Source organism: Oryza sativa, chromosome 7 (assembly GCF_034140825.1).
Source record: "Oryza sativa Japonica Group chromosome 7, ASM3414082v1".
Lineage (NCBI taxonomy): Eukaryota > Viridiplantae > Streptophyta > Magnoliopsida > Poales > Poaceae > Oryza > Oryza sativa.
This window is the reverse complement of record NC_089041.1, coordinates 2,674,973-2,702,234: the sequence shown is the minus strand read 5'-3', so window position 1 is coordinate 2,702,234 and position 27,262 is coordinate 2,674,973. Positions and strand designations below refer to the sequence as shown.

The 27,262-nt window shown below is 39.9% G+C and overlaps 2 protein-coding genes and 1 long non-coding RNA gene across 3 annotated transcripts; 1 reads left to right on the top strand and 2 right to left on the bottom strand.

Moving 5' to 3' along the window:
* Nucleotides 1-595: 595 nt before the first annotated feature.
* Nucleotides 596-3,960, bottom strand: LOC4342413 (probable inositol transporter 2). Its single transcript, XM_015792526.3, has 4 exons — nucleotides 3,769-3,960; nucleotides 3,203-3,273; nucleotides 2,653-3,096; nucleotides 596-1,948 (listed from the first exon to the last, which is right to left on the bottom strand). Exons 1-4 carry the CDS (start codon nucleotides 3,899-3,901, stop codon nucleotides 806-808), a joined length of 1,791 nt encoding a protein of 596 aa, XP_015648012.1. The 5' UTR covers nucleotides 3,902-3,960; the 3' UTR covers nucleotides 596-805.
* A 7,140-nt stretch (nucleotides 3,961-11,100) lies between these two features.
* On the bottom strand, nucleotides 11,101-11,973 carry LOC107278423 (glutaredoxin-C9-like). The gene has a single exon (XM_015790907.3). It carries the CDS (start codon nucleotides 11,956-11,958, stop codon nucleotides 11,380-11,382), a length of 579 nt encoding a protein of 192 aa, XP_015646393.2. The 5' UTR covers nucleotides 11,959-11,973; the 3' UTR covers nucleotides 11,101-11,379.
* Nucleotides 11,974-26,393: 14,420 nt separating this feature from the next.
* LOC136357531 (uncharacterized) lies at nucleotides 26,394-27,262 on the top strand. The gene is made up of 2 exons (XR_010742861.1): nucleotides 26,394-26,789; nucleotides 26,961-27,262. It is a non-coding gene; the product is annotated as an uncharacterized lncRNA (long non-coding RNA).

Genomic DNA, 27,262 nt, shown 5'->3' with positions numbered 1-27,262 from the left:
GTTATTAATCTGGGCAAATAGTTATTCAGATTTGTAGCTAAAAGTTATTATATTATAAGTGAGATAATAATAGTAATACAGAGTACTTGTGTTGTGGATGATAAGACAAAATCCAATATATATTACCTAATAAGTGGAACGGTTTATTAGAAAATACTTTCTCAATTCTAAAATATAAGGCACAACCACCTTTAACCCAAAGACCAAAAAATAATTATTATCATCTTATAGTTTGGATCATCCTAATAAATACTATTATACATGCATCCAATAGAATTAGAGAATGTGAGAATAAATGATTTAAAAAGGTAAGAATTTAATGGAGAAAATGTCATAGTTAATTTCATGTATATATGCATGTCTTATATTATGAAACATCTTTAAAAAGTGGTTGTGCCTTATATTACGTAATGGAGGGAGTAAAAATTACTTCATAAGTCAAACTTTTATATATTTGTTCGTAGCGACTTAAATGTTAACGCTAAAAGTAAATTATATTAAAAATATCTTAAAATCAACTTCAAAATCAGAGTAAAAATTTAAATGTTGGCTTTTGCTTTGATTTATTAGGCCAGTCAATGGGGCTCCGTTCACAAATCACCAAACGCAAACGCCATCGATTTTATAAACTTGATCTGATATGAAATCAGTGATCAAAGTTTCAAAAGTTTATCTAAATTTTACCTTAATAAACTTAAATATTTATGACTACATGTTTGTGCGTGATCGGACCAAATCCACACTCCTTCGTTCATTTGCAACGAATCAGTCATCAAAACGCTAAATAAACAGGCCTCGTGTCGTGTCACACGCCGCCGGTCTTTTCTCCGCCGCCGTCGCCGTCGCCGCCGTGGTGGTGGCGGCGCTTGGCCCAGAACCTGAGGCGGAGCTCCCTTCCCTCGAGCATCTTCTCCACCTCCTCGATGGGGAGGCCCTTGGTCTCCGGCACGCAGACGAGCACGAACGCGAGTGCCGCCACGGACAGCCCGCCGAAGATGAGGAACGTCCACGCCGCCCCGATGGCGTCCGTCAGCGACAGGAACGACTGCGCCACCGCCAGGTTCGACACCCAGTTCGCCGTCGCCGCCGCGCCGCCGCACACGCCGCGGTGCCGCAGCGGGTAGACCTCCGAGTTCACGATCCACGGCACCGTCCCCATCCCCGGCGAGAAGGCGGCGATGTACAGCGCCAGCCCCGCCATCGCCAGCCACCCGTACCTGCTCGGGCACCCCCGCGTGTACCACTCCCTCCCCTCGCCGCGGCACGCGTCGCGAGCCGTGGCGTTCGACGCCGCCGCCGCCGCCGCCAGGCACGCCCCGGCGCGCAGCTTGTCGCCGCCGCCCGCCGCGCAGAACCCACACCCCGCCGACGCCGCCGCTGCCTTGAGACACCTCGTGCAGTCCCAGAACGACGACGACGAGCGGGAGGAGTAGTCCGGGCATGTGAGCGCGCCGCCGTGGAAGTGGGCGGTCTCGGCGGCGCCGACGGGCGGGGAGTGGGAGGTGGCCTCGTGGAACACGGCGGAGAGGAGGGCGAGGGAGAGGATGACGCCGGCGAGGCTGATGACGAGCAGCTTGCGCCGCCCGGTGCGGTCGATGAAGTAGATGCTGACGAGGGAGCCGGCGGCGTTGAGGCCGGCGGTGACGAGGGACAGCGCGAGCGCCGTCTGGTTGGAGGCGAACCCGGCGAGCTGCACGATGGTGGGGCTGTAGTACATCACCGTGTTGATCCCCACCAGCTGCTGGAACACCTGCAGCCCGACGCCGGCGACCAGCCCCCGCCGCACCGTCGCCGTCGTCATCAGCAGCGCCACCAGGCTCGTCTTCTCCGACGAGCTCCTCTCCCGCGCCTCCGCCTCCACCGACTCCTTCAACTCCTCCTTCTCCCTCTCCACCTCCTCCGCCGAGTATATCTTCCTCAAGATCGCCTCTGCTTCCTCCTCCCTCCCCTGATCTCAACCACAAAAAGTTTTTTAAAAAAAGGCAGGAATTAACGAAGAAGAAATAATGGCGGGAACGAACTAAATTTGTTATTAGGATGATTTTACCGTCATTGGGTAGATACTATATGCATTTCATATTATAAGCTTTTCTAAATTATTCTTTTAGGCTAGGTTTAAGAGGAGGGAAAAAATACGTAAAACGAGATGAGGCCATTATCCCATAATTAATTGAATAGAAATTATTTTAAACTTTAAAAATGGATTAATAAGATTTTCTTTAAGCAAATTTCATATATACTTTTCTTTTTTGCAAAAAATACACCGTGTAATTGGGAAGCGTGCGCGCAGAAAACGAAACAAACTCTCTTTCTTCCTCCAGCTGCTGAACGTAGCCTTAGATTTGATTAAGTTTATAAAAAAAATATAGTAATATTTTAACACAAAACAAAAAAAACTAGGTTAGATGTAATGAAACTAATTTAGTGCTATAATAATTGTTATATTTTTCTATAAATGTAATCAAAGTTTAAAAATTTTGGAAAATAAAAATCAAAACGACTTATAATATGATGAAATAGAGGTGCAACCATATTTTCTGATATCTCTCGATATTTTCAGTATTACGAGGTAGTTCTGCTCAACTAAATTTGCATTACAAGTTTTGATAAGAGAACATCTCAAATGCTGTAAAATTTATCTTGTTACTATACCTTTCGGTAGAGCCATCTCGGCGACTCGGGGAGGAAGAGCATGAGGAAGAACTGGACGACGGCGGGGATGGCGGCGACGCCGAGCATCCACCGCCACGTCCCGGGGGCCTTGGTGAAGGCGAGGTTGATGAGGTACGACAAGAACTGCCCGCCGGTGATGAGGAGGCCGTTGGTGCTCACCAGCGCGCCGCGTATCCTCGCCGGCGACGCCTCCGAGATGTACAGCGGCGACGTCATGGACGCCGTCCCGACGCCGAGCCCGACGAACACCCGCCCCACCACCAGCTGCGCCGGCCCCGTCGCCGACGCCATCACCGCCGCGCCGGCGAAGAAGAGCGCGTCGGCCACCAGGATCGACGTCCGGCGGCCGTACCGGTCGTTCGCCCACCCGCCGATCGCCGCCCCGATGATCGCGCCGGCCACCGCCATGCTCACGATCATCTCCTGCAGTCGTCACCACCAACCCAGCAAAATAAATTTTCAGAAATTCATCATGTGTTTGTGTTCTTGCTGAGAATTTCAAGAACGTGTCGAGAAATTTGGTTGCGACCTGAAGCCATGTGTTCTTGTCAACTGAAGGGAAATCGTCACGGATGTAAAGCAGAGCTCCTGAAATCACACCTGCAGAAACACGCAACACCACAGTGGCAAGATCACTTCGCTAGCTAGCTAAGCAGGATACTGTAATTTAATTACTTTTACTACTTCAAATCTTCAGATATTCAGTTAAATCCAACTAATTAATCAACGGAATCTGATCACTTCAATTCTTCCAACTAACTGGTGTCTCCAGAAATCTCATGACATGAACAAAAAAGAAAGCCTCTTTTATCTGAAATTTTCAAGAACTTGCTACTGACACTGACAAGAACCTCAATTGGGCATTTCAGACACACAAAACCTGACACTAATAATCAGTGGAACTTGATCACTTTATCTCTTCCAACTAACTGGTGTCTCCAAAAAGCTCATGACATAAAACACACACACAGAAAGCATCTTTTATCTGAAATTTCCAAGAAGTAGCATGACACTGACAAGATCACAAGAACCTGAATAATTGTGAATTTCAGCCACAGAAAACCTGAAACTGATCACCAATCAAGAGTATATTACCGGTGTCGTAGCCGAAGAGGAGGCCACCGATGCCGGCGGAGAAGGCGAGCCTAAGGACATAAGGGTTCCTCCATGAGAGGGAGAAGCACTCTCTGAAGGTTGAGCCATCGAACTCATGAACACCTCCCTCCATGGCTATCTCTCTAATCTAATCTCTCCCCCCTTATCCTTTGCATCCCAATGCTTAGAAATGAGGAGCACAAGTTGGCCTCTGACTAGTATAAGTATATCTGCAATTCTGCATAGAGGTGTAGTACTAGCAGTAGCAGAGTCCCCCACTGCATTGTCTGCTTGTGTCATATGGTCACAGATGACAAAGAGAAAGAGACTGATTGATCGAAAAGGAGAAGATTCCGGATTATGGGATTGGCGTGATCTCGCCTTGTCAGTGTTTACTTTGACTCCAATGACTTGTGGTCGTGGTGATCCTCTCTGATGGTGACAACGAAGACGATTTTTAGTAGGATAATAACAGGCATTATTTGGTCCGTAATTTTTTTTTTGTCCCTGTTGACTGATGTTCATTTTCAAGTCAAGCTTCAGTGACTGAACTGTGGAAATGGATTTTAATCTGTCAAGTCATATTTGTTTTTTTACTTGTAGAGGTTAAATTCAAACTTGTATGTTCGTGAAGTGATATTAGTATGACATATCAATCTTATCAATTTTTTTTCTATTTTTTCTATAATTGTTTAAATGACATGTAAGAAATGAAGGGGCATCCCCTCAAATGTGAACTCTGTAACTGAAAACTGGTTTGTTTGTGCAGGTGTCAGCGGATGGATAAGTGGGATGAAGTTGTTTTCTATCCATTTCCTTATGCCAAATTTGATGTGCCTCCAAGTAGCAAATGTGAATTGCGTGATCGAAATGATGAAAGAAACTCTGTACCGAACTGTGTTTGTTCATGTGCATGTTCCCTGCATTATTTTCTGTCGCTGCTGTTTGTTGTTTGCCTACAGTTTTAACATTGACTACAGGGCCGAGTGGTCAAACTTTATCAAATTTGGACGAGTTTAAAATGGATTGGTCGAATCTTTAGGGCAGTGTATGATTAAACTTTCTTTTGACTCATTTGATCTAGATGGCGCCTATCTTTTCATCTTAGTGGATGGGAGTTCAAGATACCAAAGCGCGAGTGAGACAGCTACGTGAATGCATGTCACTGCCTATCAATTCCTTCCTCATCATGGTCGATGCGAAATTCCGTGCAAATGGAAATCCAAATCATCTCCAAAGTTGGGCAGATCTTTCAAGCATTTCTGGAGCATACTTAAAATGTGTTTACGTATGTGCCACTTTAGTACTTTAGATACCTTAATTTCTTTATAATAAACAAAACAAATGGCTAGTACTCATGCTGGTGGATAAGGCAAACATCTTAAGGTGGGAAAAACAAAACTAATGCAATTAAATCAGACAAAACTGGTAGCATGGGAGATATGGTGCGAACGAAACGGACATGTTGCATTTGCTAACCAAGATAAATAACGAGATCAAGCTGTGGAGCATGTGTGGAGAAAAAAAAACATCACGAAAATATCCGCTTAGCATATCTGGGTGGAGCTGCTCCAATTTTCTTCTTCCTTCTTTTTCTTCATTCAGTTTTTGCCTTTTTTTTTCCTTATTCTCCTCTGTCTTCCTTCCTTCTTTCACCGTTTCAGCGAAGCTGTCAATATTTGCTCCCCTGCTTAATATAACACCAGTTTAGCTTGGCTTCGGTTTAAAAAACAAACAAAACGAATGGCGCAAGTTAGGCTACAGAGTATACATAGCAGGAAGGCACCATAATTGTGATGCTTTCAAGAGTTCAGATAGGAAGAATGAAATTTTGTCACCGTCATACGATTTCAAGTTAAATTTTGGATCAAATCATAGAGAAATCACTTAGAGATGGTGAGATGGGCATATCTCCAGATGGCTGCTTATTATTTGTCCACACTCTCTGATAGCTTTAGTTTGCTTAACTTAGCTTTCTGCCTCTTGCAGTTGAATCACACATTCTTGGCACACCTGGAAAACGGCCGGAGAACCCTGAACTCTCGAGCCATCTAACTGCTTCTAGTGTATTGTAAAATGCCTGGCATTTTTAGTTTAATTACTCCCTCTATTTTATATTATGAAAATGTTTTTGATTTATTACATGTCAAATTTCTCTAAGTTTGACTAAGTTTATAAAAAAATGTAGCAAAGTAGCAAACACCAAATCAGTTTTATTAAATTCACCACTGAAGATGCATTTTATAGTGTATCTTTTATGTTAAATTGTTATTATATTTTTCTATAAATTTTATCGAACTTAGAGAATTTTGACTTCGAATTATAATATGGGATGGAAGGAGTACATCAATAAACAAAAAAGGATTAAACTTCTGTTCATGGAAAACAATCTAGGAGCAATTAATGGCTAATACTTGTGGTACTGAGGATCATCTCAGGTTTGGATAGAGCTTCTTATGGTCAAGTACATATCAACTTTTTTTTCTCCCTTTTTAGAGCAGCACTTGATCTGGCACGATGTACTCAATAGCTAAGCTAGCATGTGCATACAGGACTAGAGAATGCTACTAGAGTACTAGATGGCAAAAGGAGACACAAGAATGAAAGCACAACCGTTGGATATAGGAGTAATCCAATCCAAGGGCCCAGATTAATTCATTTTTGCCATTTTCTTCTAGGCAAGAACAGATAGGAGTATTTCACAGTCAGCTTTCATCTCTGTCCTGTACTGTCCTGGCATGGTGTGTGTGCAGTGTCGCCAAGTGTTGGGTGCTGGTGGCCGCTTGTCTCCTACCACCACAATGTTTCAGACTTTCAGGATGGTCCAAAATTAGCTCACAGAACATCAACATATAATCTTTTGATATTATGTCCAATCAACAGCATGAAAGAAAGGAACTTTAACCTCTACAATACCTGCATGCCATGTGCACTTGAAATCCTGAAGTATGGGCACCAGTGTGTTCCATACTGTTCTCTTACTTCCTCATTCCTAAAATATAAGTATTTTTAAGTTTGGCACGGGTATTAAGAAAGTATGTGAGAATGATTGAAGAAGGTGTGTGATTGGTTAAAAAGAGAAAGTAGGTGAAAAAGAATGGTTGTGATTAGTTGAGAGGAGAAGGTAGGTAGAAAAATAGCTTTATTTTAGAACAAAGTACTGTGCTAGAAATAGCTATATTTTTGGACGAATGTAGTATCTCTCTTCTGAAGTCTGAACAATCCATATCATTCTTGGAATCTTCTGATCCATCTATCCAACCTAGCACACAAGCTGGAAGAGATTAGGTTTGTTACTTTAAGTGGTCTATCCTTTTTTTTTTAATTGATCACCTGGAAGAGATTACTAGTATAACTGTCCTGATTTGATGACACAAGCATGTTGAAAGATTTGGGAGATGTTAGCCTAGGAAGTTGTGGTCAAAGTGGTCACACAATCTGGTAAGTTAAAATATGGATCGGAGCAACCCTAGGTGAATGCATGGGTCGGTCACATCACCATACTTTGTTGCTTGATTTTTTTTAACGACTCTCACGGTGCGAAGTTTTATTGATAGAACAGGAAAAAATTACAAGATTACAACTTTAGAGGGTCGTAACCAGGAAAAAGAAAAAATATACCACCACCCACACACCGACAACGCCTAAACACAAGTCCGGGAGAAGGCTAGCACCGGACCAGTCGCCGTTAAGCGTGACCGACCGCCGCTAGACTAACAAAGGAATACAAACGAGATCGCCACACAGCAAGAGGGTGCCAAAACGACGTCTTCAAGAAGAGAAGCGACGGAAAACCGCCGCGCCGTCTGTCAAGGCTCAAAGGAGCCAGGACTGGGCTTTCGCCCGGCAACCACCCTTGAGAGGCGAGACAGCACGTCAACGTCCTCAGGAGGAGGAATTAACCATCGTTGTCGGTCCGGCCAAGGCTGGGTTGGGTTTTCACCTGCCGCTCACCACATGCGAAACCATGGCTGACACACTGATGCTCCACCACCAATCAACCTCTGCTGACATGTGGGACCCCTGCACCAGCGCCCTCTGCCGGCTGGCCTTCGTACGCCAAAAACCATGCCACACCCACCTGCAGCTCCTCCACTCACCAAGGGAAGCTTTGGATGCTAGTTTCCGGCCACTGATGATTAAACTAGTTAATCATGCAATCATGCATAGGGCAATCACTGCCTAATATTTTATAAAGACTGTCTGCTCTATGTTAATAATAAATTGCTGATACAATACGCACAGATACTGTATTTTGCATGGACTGGCCTATCAAGAAAGTTAATTTTTTGCTTAAGCGTTGTAGATACGCAACCTGGTACCATCAAAAGCGTAAAAAAACGACCAATTAAGTACTGTATTTCAATGACCTAATCGCCCTTATATTTTCTTTCTTTCTTTGAGATAAGGATGATCTAATTATTTAGCTACTAGGACATGAACACCTACCTAGCCTGCTAAGAGCCCATTGTAGCTTTTGGGCCGAAAGGACAGTCCACAGCCTAATAGTAGCCTATTTCAGTACAGCCAACTGTTTCCAACCGTTTGAACATTCCAGCCCATCATGGGCTTTGCAAATGTTCTCTCCTCTCGTGTCAATTAACTTGACAGTAGTAGTTTCTTCATCAGTTCAGGCATCTACGACTGCAATTAATTAATTAGATGTGGTTTTGGAAACAGAAAGTACACAACAGTAGAAAGCATACTGTACTTGATCATATACTCTCTCCATTCTAAAATAAACACATCTAATACAGGATGTACCACGTCCCATACTGTGTTAGTTTATTTTGAGACTGAGGGAGAAGCTGGGAGAGGCAATCAAAATGAGCAGTTGATTATTTTTTTAAATTTATTGTGAAGGACGTTGATTAATTAAGATTTGGCACTGAAGTGAAAAGTGCATATACGTACACATGAATGCATGTACTATATAGATGATGAAGAGAGAACGGCATGCATGTGAAACGCCAACGACTTTCAGTTAAAGAAAGGTAACAAGTACCTTAAGTTGGGTGCCTGCATCTGCATGCAGCTGGTAGTGTTGATCGATGATATGATCATGGCATGCATATGGCCGATGGATGGTCCTAAATTGTGTGTCTTCGTTAATTTCTTTGACCACTTTAATTTGAGAGATTATGCATATATATTAATATTCCTCTGATATTTGCATATGGTGGTGGTGATCCAGGAGGTAAAATTAATATAATTAACATTCATTCATATTTTTTCTTCTCCTCATCACGCAGTGTGCATGCATGCATACCCCTCTCTCTCTCTCAGAGAGGAAATTAGAAATGCATGATAATTAACCATGCATGTATATATTCCTAGATACCAGTAGTTCTAGTATATTTTGGGTATGTTTGGGGAGCTTTAAATTCTGAGAAACAGCTATTTAGTAGCCAGCTTCTGATAATCTAAAAAAGCTCTGAAACCCAGCTTCTCCAGCTTCTGGCTTCTTAGTTCATTTTTCAGAATCTGTAACTACAAATTCTCAGGATCTGTGGACTGTTTGAGGCAGCTTCCTACAGAAGCAGCTTTTGGGAAAAGCTGCAGTTGAGACAAGCTCCCCAAACAGGGCATTTGTATCTCTTGTACCGATTTTAGATAGCTTATTAATTAGCTTCTTTTTGAAAGATTCCCAAGTGAAGGAGTGAGACTGGTTACACGTAAGCATTTACGTCATGCATGGTGGATCGATATGGTGCTACGATTCACAGAGAGATTGATCAGTAGGACTGGAACTGGAAGGGGAGTGGTGCAACTTTTAATTAATTAGCCATAGATGGTCCCGGCTGGCCGAGTGATCGATCATCCATCTTGCTGCTGATACGCACACTACACATTGTGTAATTCGTAGTGACATATGGGTCTCGTCCCATTCTAAATTGCTTCATTTTACAACAGAGAGAGTAAAAAAAAGTTAAATGACTTATAATATAAAATAGAGGTAGTATCTGATAGCAATAGTCAATCAGTTGGCGTCACGTAATTAACAATGTAACATATGTATACAAATGATCGATCCAACCATATATATGAGATCTCTAAAATGCATTTAATTATATGTGCGTACATACAAATATAGACGCCTAAGAAAGAGAGAAGAAGCTATAGCTTAATTACTCCCTTCCTTCGACCCAAAATATAAGAGACTTTTAGATGTACTCCCTCCGTCCCATAATATAGAGGATTTTGGGTGGATGTGACACATTCTAGTACAATAAATCTGGACAAACCGTCTGTCCAGATTCATTGTACTAGGATTATAGGACAGAGTGAGTATATCGACACAGAATTCAGATCCATAGTATTAGAAATTATCGCGGTCTGTATTAGTTATTAGTTGCGTTTATATACTTTGGTGTGACACGTGCTTTGCCAGGTCATCACTGGTCAGGATACTGCAAGCCTAGCTAAGCTACTAGTAGCTACTGTGTACTAGCTAGCTAGTAGCAAACGCCATGGCCATGGCACAGGATGGATCGATGGATGGATGGATATAGAGGGTTGGTGTTGCCTCGCCATGGCGATTTGGCAGCCAAGTTGCCCGCCCTATTCCCGGAAACTGATGTATGACTCTTTTGCATCCACCTTGCTCATCCATCGATCACATACGCAATGCAACGCAACACAAGCTTTAAATAATTTTCTCTATCTCTCTCTCTTTCTTTCTCTCAGATCATGTATATATGCAATTCTAGCTAGCTCTTTTGCCTGCATTGCATGCAGTGACTGACCCAGCCACTTAAAAGCACTGTAGAACCAGCAGCTAGCAGCTGCTGCTGCTTTCGCCATTACATACGTATACGTATACGTTGCTTTTGACTGTCACTAGCTCTGCCCTGACCGACCATGACGACGGCCAACAACAATCATCTGTTAATTGTTTGCAATGTGTGTGTGTGTGTGTGTGTGTTTGTCGATCGATGATGAACCAAGGACGACACTGCAGCTTTAATTTGTTCATCAAACGGTCATGCCACATGAAAGAATCTCGCAACCAACTCTCATCAGCTCAAAGAAAGAAAGTAAGAAACGGCCATCAGTTAGTTTGAACGAATAGTACTATAGCGTATACATCGCTACGTGCCTCATGCTGTACGTTCAAAAGAAGCCAAACTTTTGCTTCTTTGCTTTTTTATTTTTTTTGTTTAAAAGAAGCCAAACTTTAGACTGTGTAATGCTAGCTAGCTACTGTATGACTGTATCTCTCTTTTCTCTTTTTTGATCGATCAGAGTGAAGACACATTGATCGATCGGCACCTTTTAAACAAACTCAAGTTTTGGAAAAGCTAGCCAAGAACAACGTACACACCATGCAATTAATTAAAAGCACTGCATTTCCATTGCATTTCAAACTCATCGTCGACCAACAAGTAGCTTAAAATTAATTAACACACCGCATGCTCTTCGCTAATTAACCAACCGATTCAACAGCACACCACACCACACCAACCTAGGTAATTAAGCTAAGCTAGATCGCGATAGATCACTCTGTTAATTAATTATATCTACAAACTCCTCCTTGAGATAGATTAAAATCTTGATTAATTAATTAAGCATCACACATTAATCAATGCAAGGTAGGGATCGATGGATGGATCAGAGCCAGAGGGCGCCGGCCTGCTTGAGGAGGGGGACGAGGGTGCCATTGATGTGGCACGCCATCACCTTCTCGACGCCGCCGAGGAGCCTGCCGCCGACGAACACGACGGGCACCGGCGGCTGGCCCGGCGGGAGGAGCTGCGACAGCGCGGCCTGGATGTCGGCGGCGGCGGCGAGCTGGTCGAGCTCGTAGACGGCGGGGCCGACGCCGAGGCCGAGGAGGAGGCGCTTGACGACGTGGCACATGCAGCACCCGCTCGCGCTGAACACCACCACCGCGTTCCCGCTCGCCATCCTCGCCACCCTCTCGTACACCGACATCATCGCCGCCGCCGCCTCCTCCTCCTCCACCGCCGCCGTCTCCACCACCTGCATCCTCATCCTCTCCTCCTCTTCTTCAAATGGCACGATTGCAATGTAACACAAACACACAATGGCAATGAGAGGAGGAAGAAGAAGGTGGATGATATATAGATGGAGAATTGGTGTGGTGCGAGGGGGGTCAAAGGAGTGGCGACATGGAAGGCTTTTTTGGTAGTGGATGGTCGCGAGCTCGGCGAACACACGCTCTGACATGGCCACTGCCTAGCTGAGCTGAGCTGAGCTACCCAGTACACTCCTTTCTTCCTTTCCTTCCACCACGATACGGTTACCAGAGAGAGATGCAAGGTGTAGTAAGCAAAAGCAAGGGAGGAGGTTAAAGTGACTAGTGTTGCTTACTAGAAAGCTGGTGGCTTTTTGATAGGGGAAAAAGATTAGTAAAAGAAATAGAGGAGCTCTCTGGAATGGAATGAAGAGAAATGGAGCTAGCTAGCTAGTACATGTTGCATGTTAAAACAGTTTCCCAGAAGTAATTAACCATCCAGTGAAACATATATATATATAGCACCACATACATGAGGTAATATATGAACTATGTTCATTTTCAAGAGATCTTCTAGATAATGCAGCTACAAACCGTTCAGATATTCTCGCACAAAATCTGGAGAGAGATTTTATCGTACTCGAGAGGTACAAAATTGTAAGTATACTCCCTCCGTACTCATAAAGAAAATCGTTTAGGATAATATTTAAGTCAAACCTTGAGAATATAAATCATGAATAATTTTTAAATTGTTGAATTTGAAAATATAAAAAATATATGAATAGATTTGTCTTGAAAAATACTTTCATAAAAGTATACATATATCACTTTTCAATAAATATTTTTATAGAAACAAAAAGTCAAAGTTGTGTTTTGGAGACCGTGTCACTGTCCAAAACGATTCCCTTTATGAGTACGAAGGGAGTATATATTTCGCTGTCCAGTGTGGTGCATGCATAGATTTTACATTGCTAGAAAAATTTAATGTGGTACATTTGATACCCTGCATGACAGAAATTATGGTTAATTAATTATCCGATTCTTTTAAAGATTCCTATCAGCTGAATATTCTAATTAACTAACTCCCCAAAATAGGGGCGATGTGCATGCTTTTTTCGTTTCTAGAAGAATATATATTCATGATGGTTGTATGTATACATAATGCTCCATGTGTTTTGAGTGATATTGCCACTAGTACAGTACGGGGTATACTGTACAGTATAGGAGCAGTAGTATACTACTCTACTAGTATAGCTGTACTTGGAGACGGCTGGAGGAGGCGACATCACGTACGGACGGCCACTGTGTGAAGCGCCGACAGCCCGACAGCATAACGGCGGGGCCCTCTCCGTCTCATCTCCGCCGTCGTTTGACTCCCCCGGGCCCACCAACGCAACCTCCCTCCCGGGGGGCAGGTGGGCCCCGGTGATGACCTCCTAGTCGATGGATCATGGATCGTCGACACGTTACATCACGCGTAACCGTCTGATCGTACCGCGTACTACTACCCTTCTTGCCATGCGTTCCAACCTCATCGGACGGATGGGAGCATGCATAGATGCATGCAGGTAAATGCATGTCTCGTTTTGCTTTTTTTTTTCACAATAAAAGCAAACAATAAAGGAACTAAAGAATACTCCATTCATCCTAAAATATAAGAGATTTGGTTGGATGGGACACATCTTAATCCAGATTCATAGAACTAGGATGTGTCACATCGACACATCCAACCTAAATTCCTGGTATTTTGGGACCGAGGGAGTATATTAAAGATGATCAGTGATTTATTATAGGACAAAATAGTTTTTTTCCTAAGTATAGAACTGGATACATAGAGAGAGAGTTATATATGTCCGTATGCCTTGGACGATCGACACACATATTATAACTGGCGGAACAAATTACGATATCGTTGTATTGAGCTTAATTCAGAAAGCGGCCCTTATTAGATCAAATATTATTTTGATTTTCGAAAATTTTAGCTCGAGGTTTTAAACCTTTTCTACCTGCAAGTTAATTTCGTCTTAAAATCTAAAAATATTGTACTTAGATCAGGATTTTTCAATCGAATCTATGAATGTTTCTAGCCTAACTCATTAGTTTTCAATTGATGCAAGATCGACTTGCAGAACACCATGGAGTGGGAGAGTGTGGATCTCACGCATGTGGCTCAATCTGATAAAAAAACGATGAGGCACACCACAAAATAAGCATTTCATCACATGGAAGGAAGAAGGGACACTGGCGGGAGGATGAAGAAAGAGAGGCCAGGTTTCCTGGAGCGGTGCATATGCTTATTTTGCGGGCATAGACAAAAAAAAATGGAAAACCAAACTGTCAAGGAAATTGGAGGAAAAAAGATCGAGTAGCGGATAAGGTGTTCACCGGATTCTTATTCTAGTGAGCGTTCGCCAGTTAGGTTTTCTGTGGTTCCGACTACTTATATAACGCGATTGAGCATGCGATTTTAAGCTGGTTTTAATTCACAGTGAAAAAGAAACACACAATTTTAAACTAGATCTAATTCATAGTGAAAAATAAATGCAGAATGCCGGAATGGCCGAATGGGTGATGAGCGGTAAAAAGGTGAAAGAATGAGCTAGGTGAGAGAGAAAGGGAGGGAGTGAGAAGGGTAGCATCGGAGAGTGTGATGCAAAAATGCGGTCAAAGGAGGGAGGAGAAATGGGCTGATCTGATCTGATATCGCGAGGTTGTGCTTTTCTTGCTTTTTGCTGCATTCATGCATGGCTGTCTGCACGGGATGTTGCGCAGGCAGCTGTTATACGTACACTCTTCTGATTCCTCTAGCTATATTAATAGCTTCTTTTAATTTACTGTCAATTGATTAACTATACCTTAATTTGATGAGAGTAAATTTCACGAAATTATATGTACTCAGATCGATCTATCGTAAAACTATAATTTTTAATGAAGTGTGTATCATAAAAATTTAGCAACTACTCCCTCCGTTTCACAATGTAAGTCATTCTAACATTTTCCACATTCATATTGATGTTAATGAATCTAGACATATATATTTAGATTTATTAACATCAATATGAATGTTGGAAATCTAGATTCATTAACATCAATATGAATGTGGAAAATACTAGAATGATTTACATTGTGAAACAGAGGAAGTAATTTTTTTTCACGAAACTACGTATTTAATCCATCGTATCACCAAATTTTAGATTTAATATCAATTTTATTATAAAAATGTAGCTTTACATAAATGCCTTAAATCTATAGTTTTACTTGTTATAAATTCTATTTTAAATCTGTAGTTTTGTACTCCTACATACTTAACTTTGTATTTTACGATAGTTTGACAGTTTTATATATACTCTTATCTTAAGCTAGTATACCTACAGTACAAAGAGATGCATAACTGCAAGTGTATAAGAGATCGAGCAACGACTGGAACAGGGAAGCTAGCTGCTGCTGCAGGTCTCAAATTACTTCTTACTTTTGTCGATGGATCGATCTGCATGCGCGAGCGGCCGATGCTATCTCTCTCAAAGCTAGCTTTAAAAGGCGATCGATCGATCCGTGCCGGCCTGACCATGCAAGCACGCGAGCCTGACTTCCCTGACTGACTGACACTGCATGCCCAAGCTATAGCTACCTCACCTCGATCACCTGCATATATATGAATATGGATGCTCCCTCTTTTCTAAAACATAAACATTTCTTAATTAGACATTAATTTCAAATGTTTTGGAGTGGAATCTAGGCAATTTTAAAAATTTTAAAAACCAATCATTGAGTTGACGAGAACGGAATTCTTTTCCTCGATAGATCGAATTAAGTGCTTATATTTTAGGATGGAGTGGTATATATGCCGCATTCTCTGTAGCTTAATTCTAGAGCGAGAGTGGTGTAGAGGTTTCTGTTTGACGCCTTGTGCTTGTACTCCTCTGTGGAGTTTGCATTGTTGCACCCAATGCAACTGCATGCAAAGTACTCCTTTCCAATTTCCACGACGACTACTACACTACAGTACTGCTACTGTGCCTACACAACACAGTGTACAAACACAAACACAGAGAAAAGCTATTAGCAGGCGTAGTACGTCCTGTCCAGGTGCCAACATCAACATGCATGAACCAACATGCATTGCATGCTTGTCATCTACACTGTACTGATGGTGTACTCTTCTATACTACCTTCGTCCTATATTACTTGTCTTTTTTAGTTTTTGTTTGTCAATGTTTGATCATTCGTCTTATTTAAAAAAATTTAAAATTATTATTTATTTTGTTTGTCATTTGCTTTATTATCAAAAGTACTTTACATATGACTTATCTTTTTTTATATTTGCACTAATTTTTCAAATAAAATGAATGGTCAAACGATGTAAATAAAAAGTCAAAAACGTCACCTATTATGGGACGGAGGGAGTATATAGCTTCATTCTTTTCTTTCTTTTGCCTCCCAACATGAATATATATATGATCAGCTAGCTAGGTAGCTAGCTAGGAGTATATATATGCTTGGTCTGTTCCCCTTGGCTCTAGCTACTACTGCATGCATTCCTTCGATCTTAACTCCCCCGTGCATGCAGATGAAGCCTAGCTACAATTCTAGCAGTTTTTTGTGTGTACACATGCTTTAATTTCTTCTACTAGCTAGCTATTTCATTGAGAAAAGGTTTTTCTTCTTACATTTTGTGAATCAAGTAATGAGATACTACTCCCTCCGTCCATAATAAGTTCATTTTTAGTACATTCCGTTTATCCTAAAATAAGGTTATATTTGAGTAATCATTTTATTGGAACTTGTGAAAGTACGTAGGATAAAAATGTGTTGGGAATTGATAAAGAGTGGAATAATTGCATTGGAATTTAATAAAATGAGGGTAGTTTAGTCTTTTTAATTAGTTTTGTATTGATATATGTGAGGTGCTTCCGTTGAATTAAGAAGCACAATACCTTATTATTATTTTTTTTCTTAAACGAGTTATCAACTCGTTCACATTGCATGACTGGGTTATCATTTATTCATATTATAAATATTAGAATTTTAAATATATCATGAATACGTTGATTGTTTTTTGAATTATATAGCACTTAATTAGATTACAAGAATTAAGGGTTACAATGTCTATTCGTTTTTTGTTTAAGTGTATATGCATGTGAATTATGGTTTTTTCTCATAGGTTTTTCTCTTGCCTGTTTTTTCTCTCTCTTTTCATACTCTACATTTCCACACTCCACACTACGAGCAAGACATATATTATGCTTTAGAGCAAGGATAATAGTGGAATATAAGCCCGTACTATAAGCTTATGTGAGAGAGAAATGAGGAATGATAACTTATTATACATGTTAGATCTAAAATAGGCTATTAGCCAATAATTAGCTCTACTATTAAACTCGCTCTTACTATACATAATGTTCATTAATTATGCATGCTTTAGGTACAGACATAATTTAATTTCAGCTTGGCCACATCATATATATCTATTGGCTGGTCCAGTCCCTCGATTGATTAATTAATACTCCCTCTGTACTCATTGTACTCATAAAGAAAGTCGTTTAGGATAATGTTTAAGTCAAACCTTAGGAATATAAATCACGAATAACTCTCAAGTTATTGATTTTGAAAATGTAAAAATTATATGAATAGATTTGTCTTGAAAAATACTTTCATAAAAGTATACATATATCACTTTTCAATAAATATTTTTATAGAAACAAGAAGTCAAAGTTGTGTTTTGGAGACCATGTCGCTGTCCTAAACGACTTCCTTTAGGAGTACGGAGGGAGTATACTCCATCCGTCCCAAAATAAGAGAGATTTTAGATAGATGTGACACATGTATCCTAGTACTACTGCCTGTTCAGATTCGTAGTACTCCCTCCATCCACAAAAGTTACGCATATTACTTTTGTCACAAAGACCAATGAGAAATTAAATCTTCTTGGATGTTACAAAATCAAGGAGTGAATGCAAGCATGCAACCAATGAGTATTTGGATGACTCCTTGGGTTCTCATAAAACATTTAATTTATCTCTTCATTTAAGTCTTAAATACATAAAGACTACAAATAGGAACAACTTATTTGGAAAAACTCAAATGTGAAATATGTCTAACTTTTGTGGATGGAGGGAGTACTAAGAATGTCACATCCAACTAAAATATCTTATATTTTGAGACGGAGAGAGTATGTTGCTAGTTGAGACGCTGTCTCTCTGGGTTAATTGCATGGCGTAGTAATGAAATGCATGCCAAAATAAAAGGTAGCTGGTGCCTTGCATGGTTGCATGCATGCCCTGTGATGGCCCACCGCTGCAATGCATTGTTCATATGATATCGATCGATCCATCTGAGGAGATCGATATCGATAGATGTTGTCAAAGATTCGACGACATGCACACGGTTCACACACATATTGCAGATCGATTGAGATATATATGATGGATTAACAAAGTCGCATCTATGATCATATTGACGTATTGTATCGGCCGATTCACAATGACAACCACTGCGAGTTACAACCAGGGTTTAACTTACCGCCGGTAACCGCGCGGTTACCGGGCTTACCGCGGGGGTACGGTAATATAAATACCGCGGTAACCTCCTTAAATACAAATAAATTTAAAAAATAATTTGAATTTTTGATAAATTTTGCACGGTTTTGTACGGTTTTTCACGGTTACCGCGGTTACCGCGCGGTAACCGTGCTTACCGCCGGGGCACGGTAACCCCGGCCCCGGCGGTAAGGTAAACCCTGGTTACAACACAAACATCAATCTTATGATTTCTATCGATATGATCAGTGATCATCAGTTAATGATCGACATATATATGTCGATCATTAATGCGTCGCATGCATGCATTTCCACTGGGGGGAAAAGGCGAAGTTTGCAAATTTACTAAGCTACAGTAGTTTACTTTGGTTTGCATGCATGAAAAGCAACTTAAATTTATGAAACAAGGGCATGTTTAGTCGTGAAATAAAATTTTTTGGGTGTCACATCGGATGTTTGACCGAATGTCAGAAGGGGTTTTCGGACACAAATGAAAAAACTAATTTCGTAACTCGCATGGAAACCGCGAGACGAATCTTTTGAGCCTAATTAATCCATCATTAGCACATGTGGGTTACTGTAGCACTTATGGCTAATCATGAACAAATTAAGCTCAAAATATTTGTCTCGCGATTTCCCCCTTAACTGTGTAATTAGTTTTTCTTTTAATTTATATTTAATGCTCCATGCATATATCCAAGAATTCGATGTGATGATTTTGGGAAAAACTTTTGGGAACTAAACGGGGCCAAATTTCGTACATGGCACATGCATGCATGCGGTGTCGTGTTTCTCCAATATAAAAACCGTTTCAGCAAAAGCTAGTGGCGAGGTAGCAAGAAATCATGCATATATGATATATGTGACGTGATGGATATGATAAGCTTACCAAAAGCTACCAGCTGGAGTACTAGCTTAGCATGCATGCTCAAATTAAAAAGGAGGCATACGTCATCATATTGCTTGCACAGTGCATGCACTAATATTTGTTTCTTGCTTCCGAACTTCATTACGGTAATATCTCTACCTTACTGTTTAAATGGATAGAACCATGTCATGCATATTTATTACTCCCTTCATCCCCTAATATAAGGGATTTTGACATTTTACTTGCACTGATGGACCATTCATCTTATTAATTTTTTTTGGAATTATTATTTATTTTATTTGTGACTTACTTTATTATCTAAAGTACTTTAAGCATAACTTTTTGTTTTTTATATTTGCACAAACTTTTTGAATAAGACGAGTGGTCAAACAGTGTAAATAAAATATTAAAATCTCTTATATTAGGGACGGGGAGTACATCACCTCCCTCCGTCTAAAAAAATCCAATCCTAACTACGAACCTAGATATATGCACATGTCCAGATTCGTAGTTACGATTTATCTTTTTTTTTTATAAAGAGTGAAATATAGGACCGGTTCTTGAAGATACACGCTGGTGCTATTTATACGTCCATAAACTTACAAAAATACATATTTAGCTCTGTTATCCTAGTTTAATTTAATGTATCAGACAACAGGTCCAAACCTCGATTAACTAGGTATAACTGATGACGTGGCGCTCCACGTACGTCGATAAGAATTTTGCATTCGACCACCCTCTTCCCAACACACCGTGGTAGAAAATTTGCATTTACCCTCCTTCCTGCTAAGATGTTGCCCCAGTCAACCGAGAAATTTTTGCTTACCATTAAAAGGATAATTACAAATTTTCGGTCACCGTGTGCTGCAGAGAGGGTCAAAAGTAAAGTTCTTGCCAGCGTGTAGCACCTGTAAATTAATTAAGCTGATTAATTATATATTATGTATACGACTGGTATATACTAATAATTTGAGAGTGTACGTGCATGACATTATGATATACTATCTCGTGTGTATGCCTATGTACTTATTATTAAAGGTTTAAAACATATGTAGGCCCTAGCTTGGCTAATAAAGTTCAAACATTAGTTAGCATGCAAGCAAAGTTAGTTATGCGCTTCATGTATATATGTCTCATGTTATGTACTCCTTCCGTCCTAAAAAAAAGCAAACCCTGAGTTTTCGTGTCCAACTTTGACTGTCCGTTTTATATGAATTTTTTTTATAATCTGTATTTTCATTGTTGTTAGATGATAAAACATAATTAATATTTTATACGTGACTTGTCTTTTTAATTTTTTTCATAAATTTTTCAAATAAGACGGACGGTTAAACGTTGGACACGAAAACCAGGGTTTGTCTTTTTTTTTTTACGGAGGGAGTATGTAGCTATATGTACTTATGTGTGTAAATATGTACTTTCTTGTCCCCGCAAGTACAGGCACAACGACAACCGCTTGGAGGTTTCATGTTCGTTCTAAAGAATATGAGTATTTCATATAAGTGGAAAGCTACCATGGTTTTTTTATTCACATTTAAATATATGCAGTGAAGTTACAAAGTTAATTTGCATATATAGGTACCTTTTCTAATATTCATGTGTAGACATAAATAAATATTGAGAATATATCTATATTAAATTATTCTTACGTGACAAATATACTATTATCATTTTATAAATCAAAATTTTTTAAAAAATTGACATCTTAATTTTAGTGGGGCAAATTTCAAAATCCATACCACATGTACGTACGTGTTTAAACAAGGTCATCTGTATAAGAATGAGGAATTAGTACAGAATACTGTACTTGTTTTAGTAGTACTAGCTCCCTCCGTATCTCTGTTTCTAAATATAAGCATTCTAGATTGTTTAACAAAGATTAATAGAAAGGGGTTAGACTCTCTTTTAAGTCATCTCATTGGTCAATTTTTGAATTTTAAATCTCTTAAATTTTCCTCCTCAACACCTGATTTACTGAGAATGCTTTGTTTCCGTGTATTAGAATTGATGTCCTAAAAATAGTTAAATTGTATATACACAGAATTTGATGGAAACACTTATATTTGAGAACATAGAAAAAACTTAATTATATTTGAGAATGGAGATACTTAATTACTTCTAAGCAGTCGCAGTCTCACAGAGCCCAATGCAAAGAGATGAGATATTCTGATGGATGGGAAGTAGAAGCTGGGTTTCATCAGTGTGTTCCCTGAACATTGTTACTAACCTTGGGGGACATACAGTTAGCAGAGACGACACAATCAGATTAGATGCTTCCTGATCCTGCCTCCAAAGAAAATCACACATTAGCCTTTTCCTTTTGCATGCATTTGCCCAAAAGCAAGAAGCTATAGCATGCATGTTTGTTGTTGTTGTTGTGTCGTGTGATCTTGGGGCACCATTATATATTGCCTCTCACTATGTCCCAAGTGTGAAGAACATGGATGCAGTATATGCTTAGATTATTGCTAGCTAAAAGTTGGCCGCCATGCATGCAGCTATGGCCTATGATGTGATGCATCCTCTCGTCTTTTTTTGAGACAAAGATTATGTTTTGCAAAGTTTGTTTTTTGTTGGGTTATGTGTGATTTGGGCATGCTTCCGACTAGTACTAGTACCTAGCTAGCTTCCCTTTGATCAGTAATCAATTGATACGTACGCATGCATGCAAAGATCAGGTAGTCTAGCTAGACAATGAAGGGAACATGCATACTGTTCTCAAACTGTTGTTAGTGTACTACTCCCTCCGTCCCATAATATAAGGGATTTTAATTTTTTTGCTTATTCTATTTGACCACTCGTCTTATTAAAAAAAACATGCAAATATAAAAAATAAAAAGTTACGCTTAAAGTACTTTGATAATAAAGTAAGTCACAAAAAAGTAAATAATAATTCCAAAATTTTCTGAATAAGACGAGTGGTCAAACGGTGCAAGCAAAAACTCAAAATCCCTTATATTATGGGGCGGAGGGAGTAGTATTAGTACTACTTTATTTTGCCACTTTTTAAAACATTTTTATGTTGGTATGTAAAAATTCATACATTTCAAATGTGCCTGGATATGATCATGGCTAACAGCTAGCAAGCTTAAGACTTCTTATGTCAACAGGGGGAGAATGCCTTAAAAAACAAAGCACATGTAAAAAATCTATACACCTTTAATAAAAGGCTATAATGATGATGGGAGTGAACCTCCCATCCCACTATTGCTTTTGTTGTTTTTACAACTTATATATCCAGATATTATGAAATAGTCTAATATTCAATTTGAGGAAGTGAATATCATATACTTAAAGAACCAAACAAGTGCTATTAACATATCCCTCCGCTCCAAAATATAAAAAAAAATTGATTGGATGCGACACATCCTAATACTACAAATTTGAAAAGGAAATGTTCAGATTTGTAGTACTATGATATATCACATCCGATCAAAATCCCTTATACTTTAGGACGGATAAAATATTTGATAAAAAATATTACAATATAATTTCTTTTACCCATAGCTAGCTGATAGCAAAGTATGGGTATTTTGTTTGTCAATCAAAAAAATCACCAGCTTACTGTATATTATGTTGACAGTGTATACATGTACTACCGGTTGTTGTACGTGGGTACTGCCGTACTGGATTGACCATGTGTACAAGTTAACTAGAGCAAAATCGTACGTATACGTACCTGGCTAGCTTGCTATACTACTACTGTACATGGATCACGCTTGTACGTACGTTGTCTGGTACTTGGCCTGCAGTGCAGGCTTTAGCACAACCTGATCCGAATTTGGTTAAAGGCTACTCTATTCCATGCTAGTGCTTCCCTTTCTCTTTCTCTCCCTCCTTTTGGTTTTTTAGACGACTATCGCTACCACACTGCTGCTGCTATCTACTCGCTCACTGTCTTAAAATATTTTTATCTGTTCAGATTCATAGTTTTAGTATGGGTTTAATCTCATCCTAAGTTATAATATTTTGAGATTGAAGGAGTATGCTGCTAACGCAGTTATATTGTTGCATATGCATTGTTCGGTAACAAAGGCAATGGTGGCTTCAGGAATTTTAGTTGGGTGATATCCTATTCCATAGTTTGAAATTGTATAATGTCAAAATTATGTCTATTTTATCACAATTTTCGTTGGATGAATGATGGGGGTACTTTTATACCAAAATTGGAGGGTGATTCAAGGACCACCCTCAAAATCTCTAGAACCACCATTGATTAAGGGTATGGCTGGTTAGATGATATCCACATTTTTCCACATTATTTCTTTTGCAATGTATGGGTGCTACCAAGAGAGACATGCTAGTTCGGGTCCGAATCCTCATGGACCCAGATTATCTCACCTATTTCTTTTCTATCATTTTTAGGCATTAAGTTTCTCCTCAGTAGTCCAACCAAATTTAAGAGAACGGCAGTTAGCTCAGCTGGCAGGGTGCTACTAGGAGCGATGTGTTGCCTAAAGTTTGAATCCTTATGGATTTAGATTATCTAATCTATTTCTTCTATATTATTTTTGGATGCTAAGTTCCTCCTTAGTACTATAACCAATTATTTTTTGCAATGCGTGGTATATGCATGTCATATATTTTGTGGCTAAAATTTATTAGCCACACTTGTAGCAACTTGTGACAGAGAGAAGGGAATCCGTCGTTGATGTGGCATGCCACAGTTAAAGTATGTACCAAAAGGACAAAAGGTTAGCCTAGCTCGGTTGATCAAACTTGTCTGGTACAAATGTGATAAAGTTGACACTCGACCTAACAAGCCCTAATTCATTAATTGGTTTTGGTTGTAGTTTAGTAATCCCTTCTTTTCTAGAAAGTTAAGACCATTAACTGTGCTTAGAAGAAACCACGTCATCGATTTCTTTTCTCACCATAGGATTGATTATTGATGGCATATATTGCCATCACATCACCTTGCCCCTGTCCATTTCCTCTCCTTTCCGTTTCTGCTTGAGAAATTACAGGAAAACTAACACAATTAATTAGGCCACAAGGAGCTTTAACGAGCCTCTTAGCATCCCTTCATGAGCCTCTTAATTAACATCCCTTCAACATTCATAACAGACCACAAATACCTTCCACCATCCTCTGAACTCATGATTCACAGTAAATATGCAACATTTTTTAGGATTAAATAACTAGATGACTATTTCTTTTGAAGAATAACGAAGACGCTGCAATTCAGTTCCTAATGTTGCATGCCCTATTTTATTTTTCGACTATATTGGTTCGGTTGAAGTTTTACTTACAAGTGTTTGCTCAATATTTGTAAGTATCAACCATCATATCATTCTCTCTCTTTTTATATGGTATTTTCATTTCTTCAAAGTATTGATATAAAATCCCGCAGCAATGCGCGGGATTTCAACTAGTAAGGTTAATGATTGATTGATTCCCCGAGAGTGAGTTTTGGACATAATAAGGAAATCTGTCACACTATAATTCTTGTGCAACGATTTGGCCCGAAATGACCAAGTAAACGGGCTATTAATCATCAACTGGTAACTAAAACATTTCAGTCAAGCACAGTGCTAATATTTCGGAATTTAATTATTCCGATCAGATGCAGTCCATTACGAACTTGAGGCCCACATTCTCACAATACGAGTTGGGCCTAGTCTTTCAATTTGGGCCAGATGGCATCCACGGCCCATCTCAATTCTGAATTCCGGTTCTCACCTCAGTCTGCTTTTGCACCCAAGACTGTTCATGTACAATTAATGTTAGGGCCAATTTTCTTAGTATTATCTCAAAACCACGGAGTTTTAAAAAAAATACATTTTTTTGTGTCATCAACATGTCATTCTAATTAACAAACGATTGGAATTTCACAACTCGTGAATATTTGCGATGGTATTTTTCAATTTTTCCTTTAATGTTAAGCCCCTCATTACCATGCAATTGGTCCCTTAACTTGGCATTGTTGCTGCAAGATTAAGCTACCTTAAGAACGTTCTGAATCAGTTTCTGGTCGTGTGATATGTACCCAGCACCTGAACTGAAACTTTGACAGTATCTTTGCACTTGTTGTATTCATTCTGTTGCTGCAGGTATGCAGTCGTTGTGCTGCAGATGTACTTGCAACTTACAACCATGCAGCAGCATCTTGCATGTACAGCTGCGTTGCTTCTATTAAATAATTCCAATTAAGTAGCACTAATAAGTCTTCTCCATTAAGTTTGAGACAAAGATATCCAAACCAATTATCACTGCTCATAACAGCAGGAGATAAAGATGTCAAGACATATGCAGAGAGGTAGTGGTTTTGGCTTCTTGGCTACTGAAATTTGGTGAGATGAACACATCAAAGAGGACACCTCAGTGGACAGTGTCCCCAATTAAGCTGCAGCTATAGCTAACCTTTGTCTTTTGAGTAATGGAAGGCATGCATTAAAAGTGTAAAGCCATCAAATTCCAATTGTCAAGTGTTTCACGGCAGAGTTGTCGGTGTCATTTGATCGACTCAAGGGCAATCACCAAATTATTCATCCCTGTTCATTGCCTCAGTTTTACATTTCAAATTCATAAGAACAGAGTTCTGTGCTTTGATTAGTTTATTAAGTATCAAGGACAAGACCAGTGTGCCAGGCAAATTCCAGGCACATGTTATCTACATAAATCATTCCACTAAACATGCCTATAAAACTAGAATTAATATAATGCACGGTTCTGAAGAATAACTATCCTCTGAACAAGTCTCCAAAAAACTGAAAAAAGAGCAAAATTATCTTCCAGCAGAAGCTCTTCAATTCAATGTCGATCGGGAATTAATCCATCAGCAGAATGCATAGCACAGAATCTTCTCCACTAACATGCAAAATCTGACATTCATGATTCATCTTGAATCGCAAGTTCTCCATGGATAATAGCTTAGCTCATCGTCGTCACATTTACAATTTTCCTGTAGTGGTGTTGCCTGCTGAAAGTCACCCGCCACCTGCAAAATAATTCAGAGATTTTCAGCTCACGCCTCCTTCCCTCCACTCCACAATTCCACATCAAACCATCGTGATTTGATCACCTCATCACCTGTGATGCAAAATGTGACACATGATCAGAGCTGAAAAAATGTGTATTCAGATAAGCATGCCGCACTGATCGGTTCCACCGAATGCCACTTGAAAAGAAGAAGAAAGAAAAATTCAGACTTGGTGGATTTGGTGAGACGTTTACGTTTTTGCAGGTAGAAAAAAAGGTAGAAAATGCCCTTCGTTTTCTTCAGCTCGAACTGCCTCCTTTTTATAGCATCCTTCAGGCTCACTTGCTGCTCTAGCTTAGCTCAAGCTTCGCTCACTCACTTGCAGTGTCAGTGTTGCTGATTAAGCTATCCAAGGGTATATATATTATTAGATTGTTAATTGATTAAGAAATGGAAGGGCTGATACCATTGGTGTACAAGGCCATAGTGGAGTACAGGAACAAGGCAAGCAGCAGGCAGGTCACTCTGAGAAGCTTCTTCTTCGTCACCGTCGTCGACGACCAGCTGCACGGCGGCGACTCCGGCCGGTGGTGCTACGCGCCGTCGCCGCCGGCGAGTGCCGCCCACCAGCTGGTGTCGCCGCTGCTGCGATCGGCGCCGCGTCGCCACCGTGCAGGTTGATTAAATTTAGGTGGTCAAATGCTCAATCAACAAGAGGTTAGTTAGCCTGCATATCATATCATATCATATCATGATCATCATAGTGCGTATAAATAAGATCAATAACATGGAAGATTGAACTTAGAATCATTCTTCCTGATATATATTCAATGAAATTTCGTACTGTCTAAGTGCCGGTTTGTTTCGTTTTTTTTTTTAAAAAAAAAGAAATAACATGGAAGAATGCATGTGAGGTGTGCATGGTCCAGATCTCCAAAGGGAGTAGTAGCACCAGCCACCTGCAGGAGCAAAGCAAGCTTCAGAATCTGCATGATCCAGTGTGTGTTTGTGTGTGCTGGAACAGCACTAGCTAGCTTAATTAGAGTGATGGAATGAACATGATGCTTTGGTGGTATATTGCACATATGTACAAAGGAATAAGGATGTGCTTGTACTGTGTAAATTGATCTAGCAAATTTGTGCATGATGTCATATATACTGTGAATAAATGAAATGTTTATGTATCTGGA

Bases quoted from the DNA above. Each gene is read 5' to 3' on its own strand.
- LOC4342413 (XM_015792526.3), bottom strand. From the start codon at position 3,901: ATGGAGGGAGGTGTTCATGAGTTCGATGGCTCAACCTTCAGAGAGTGC. The intron at 3,274-3,768 runs GTAATATACTCT...GTGTTTCTGCAG, and splicing joins CCTCTTCGGCTACGACACCG to GTGTGATTTCAGGAGCTCTG. The intron at 1,949-2,652 runs GTATAGTAACAA...GGTTGAGATCAG, and splicing joins CGAGATGGCTCTACCGAAAG to GGGAGGGAGGAGGAAGCAGA.
- LOC107278423 (XM_015790907.3), bottom strand. From the start codon at position 11,958: ATGTCAGAGCGTGTGTTCGCCGAGCTCGCGACCATCCACTACCAAAAA.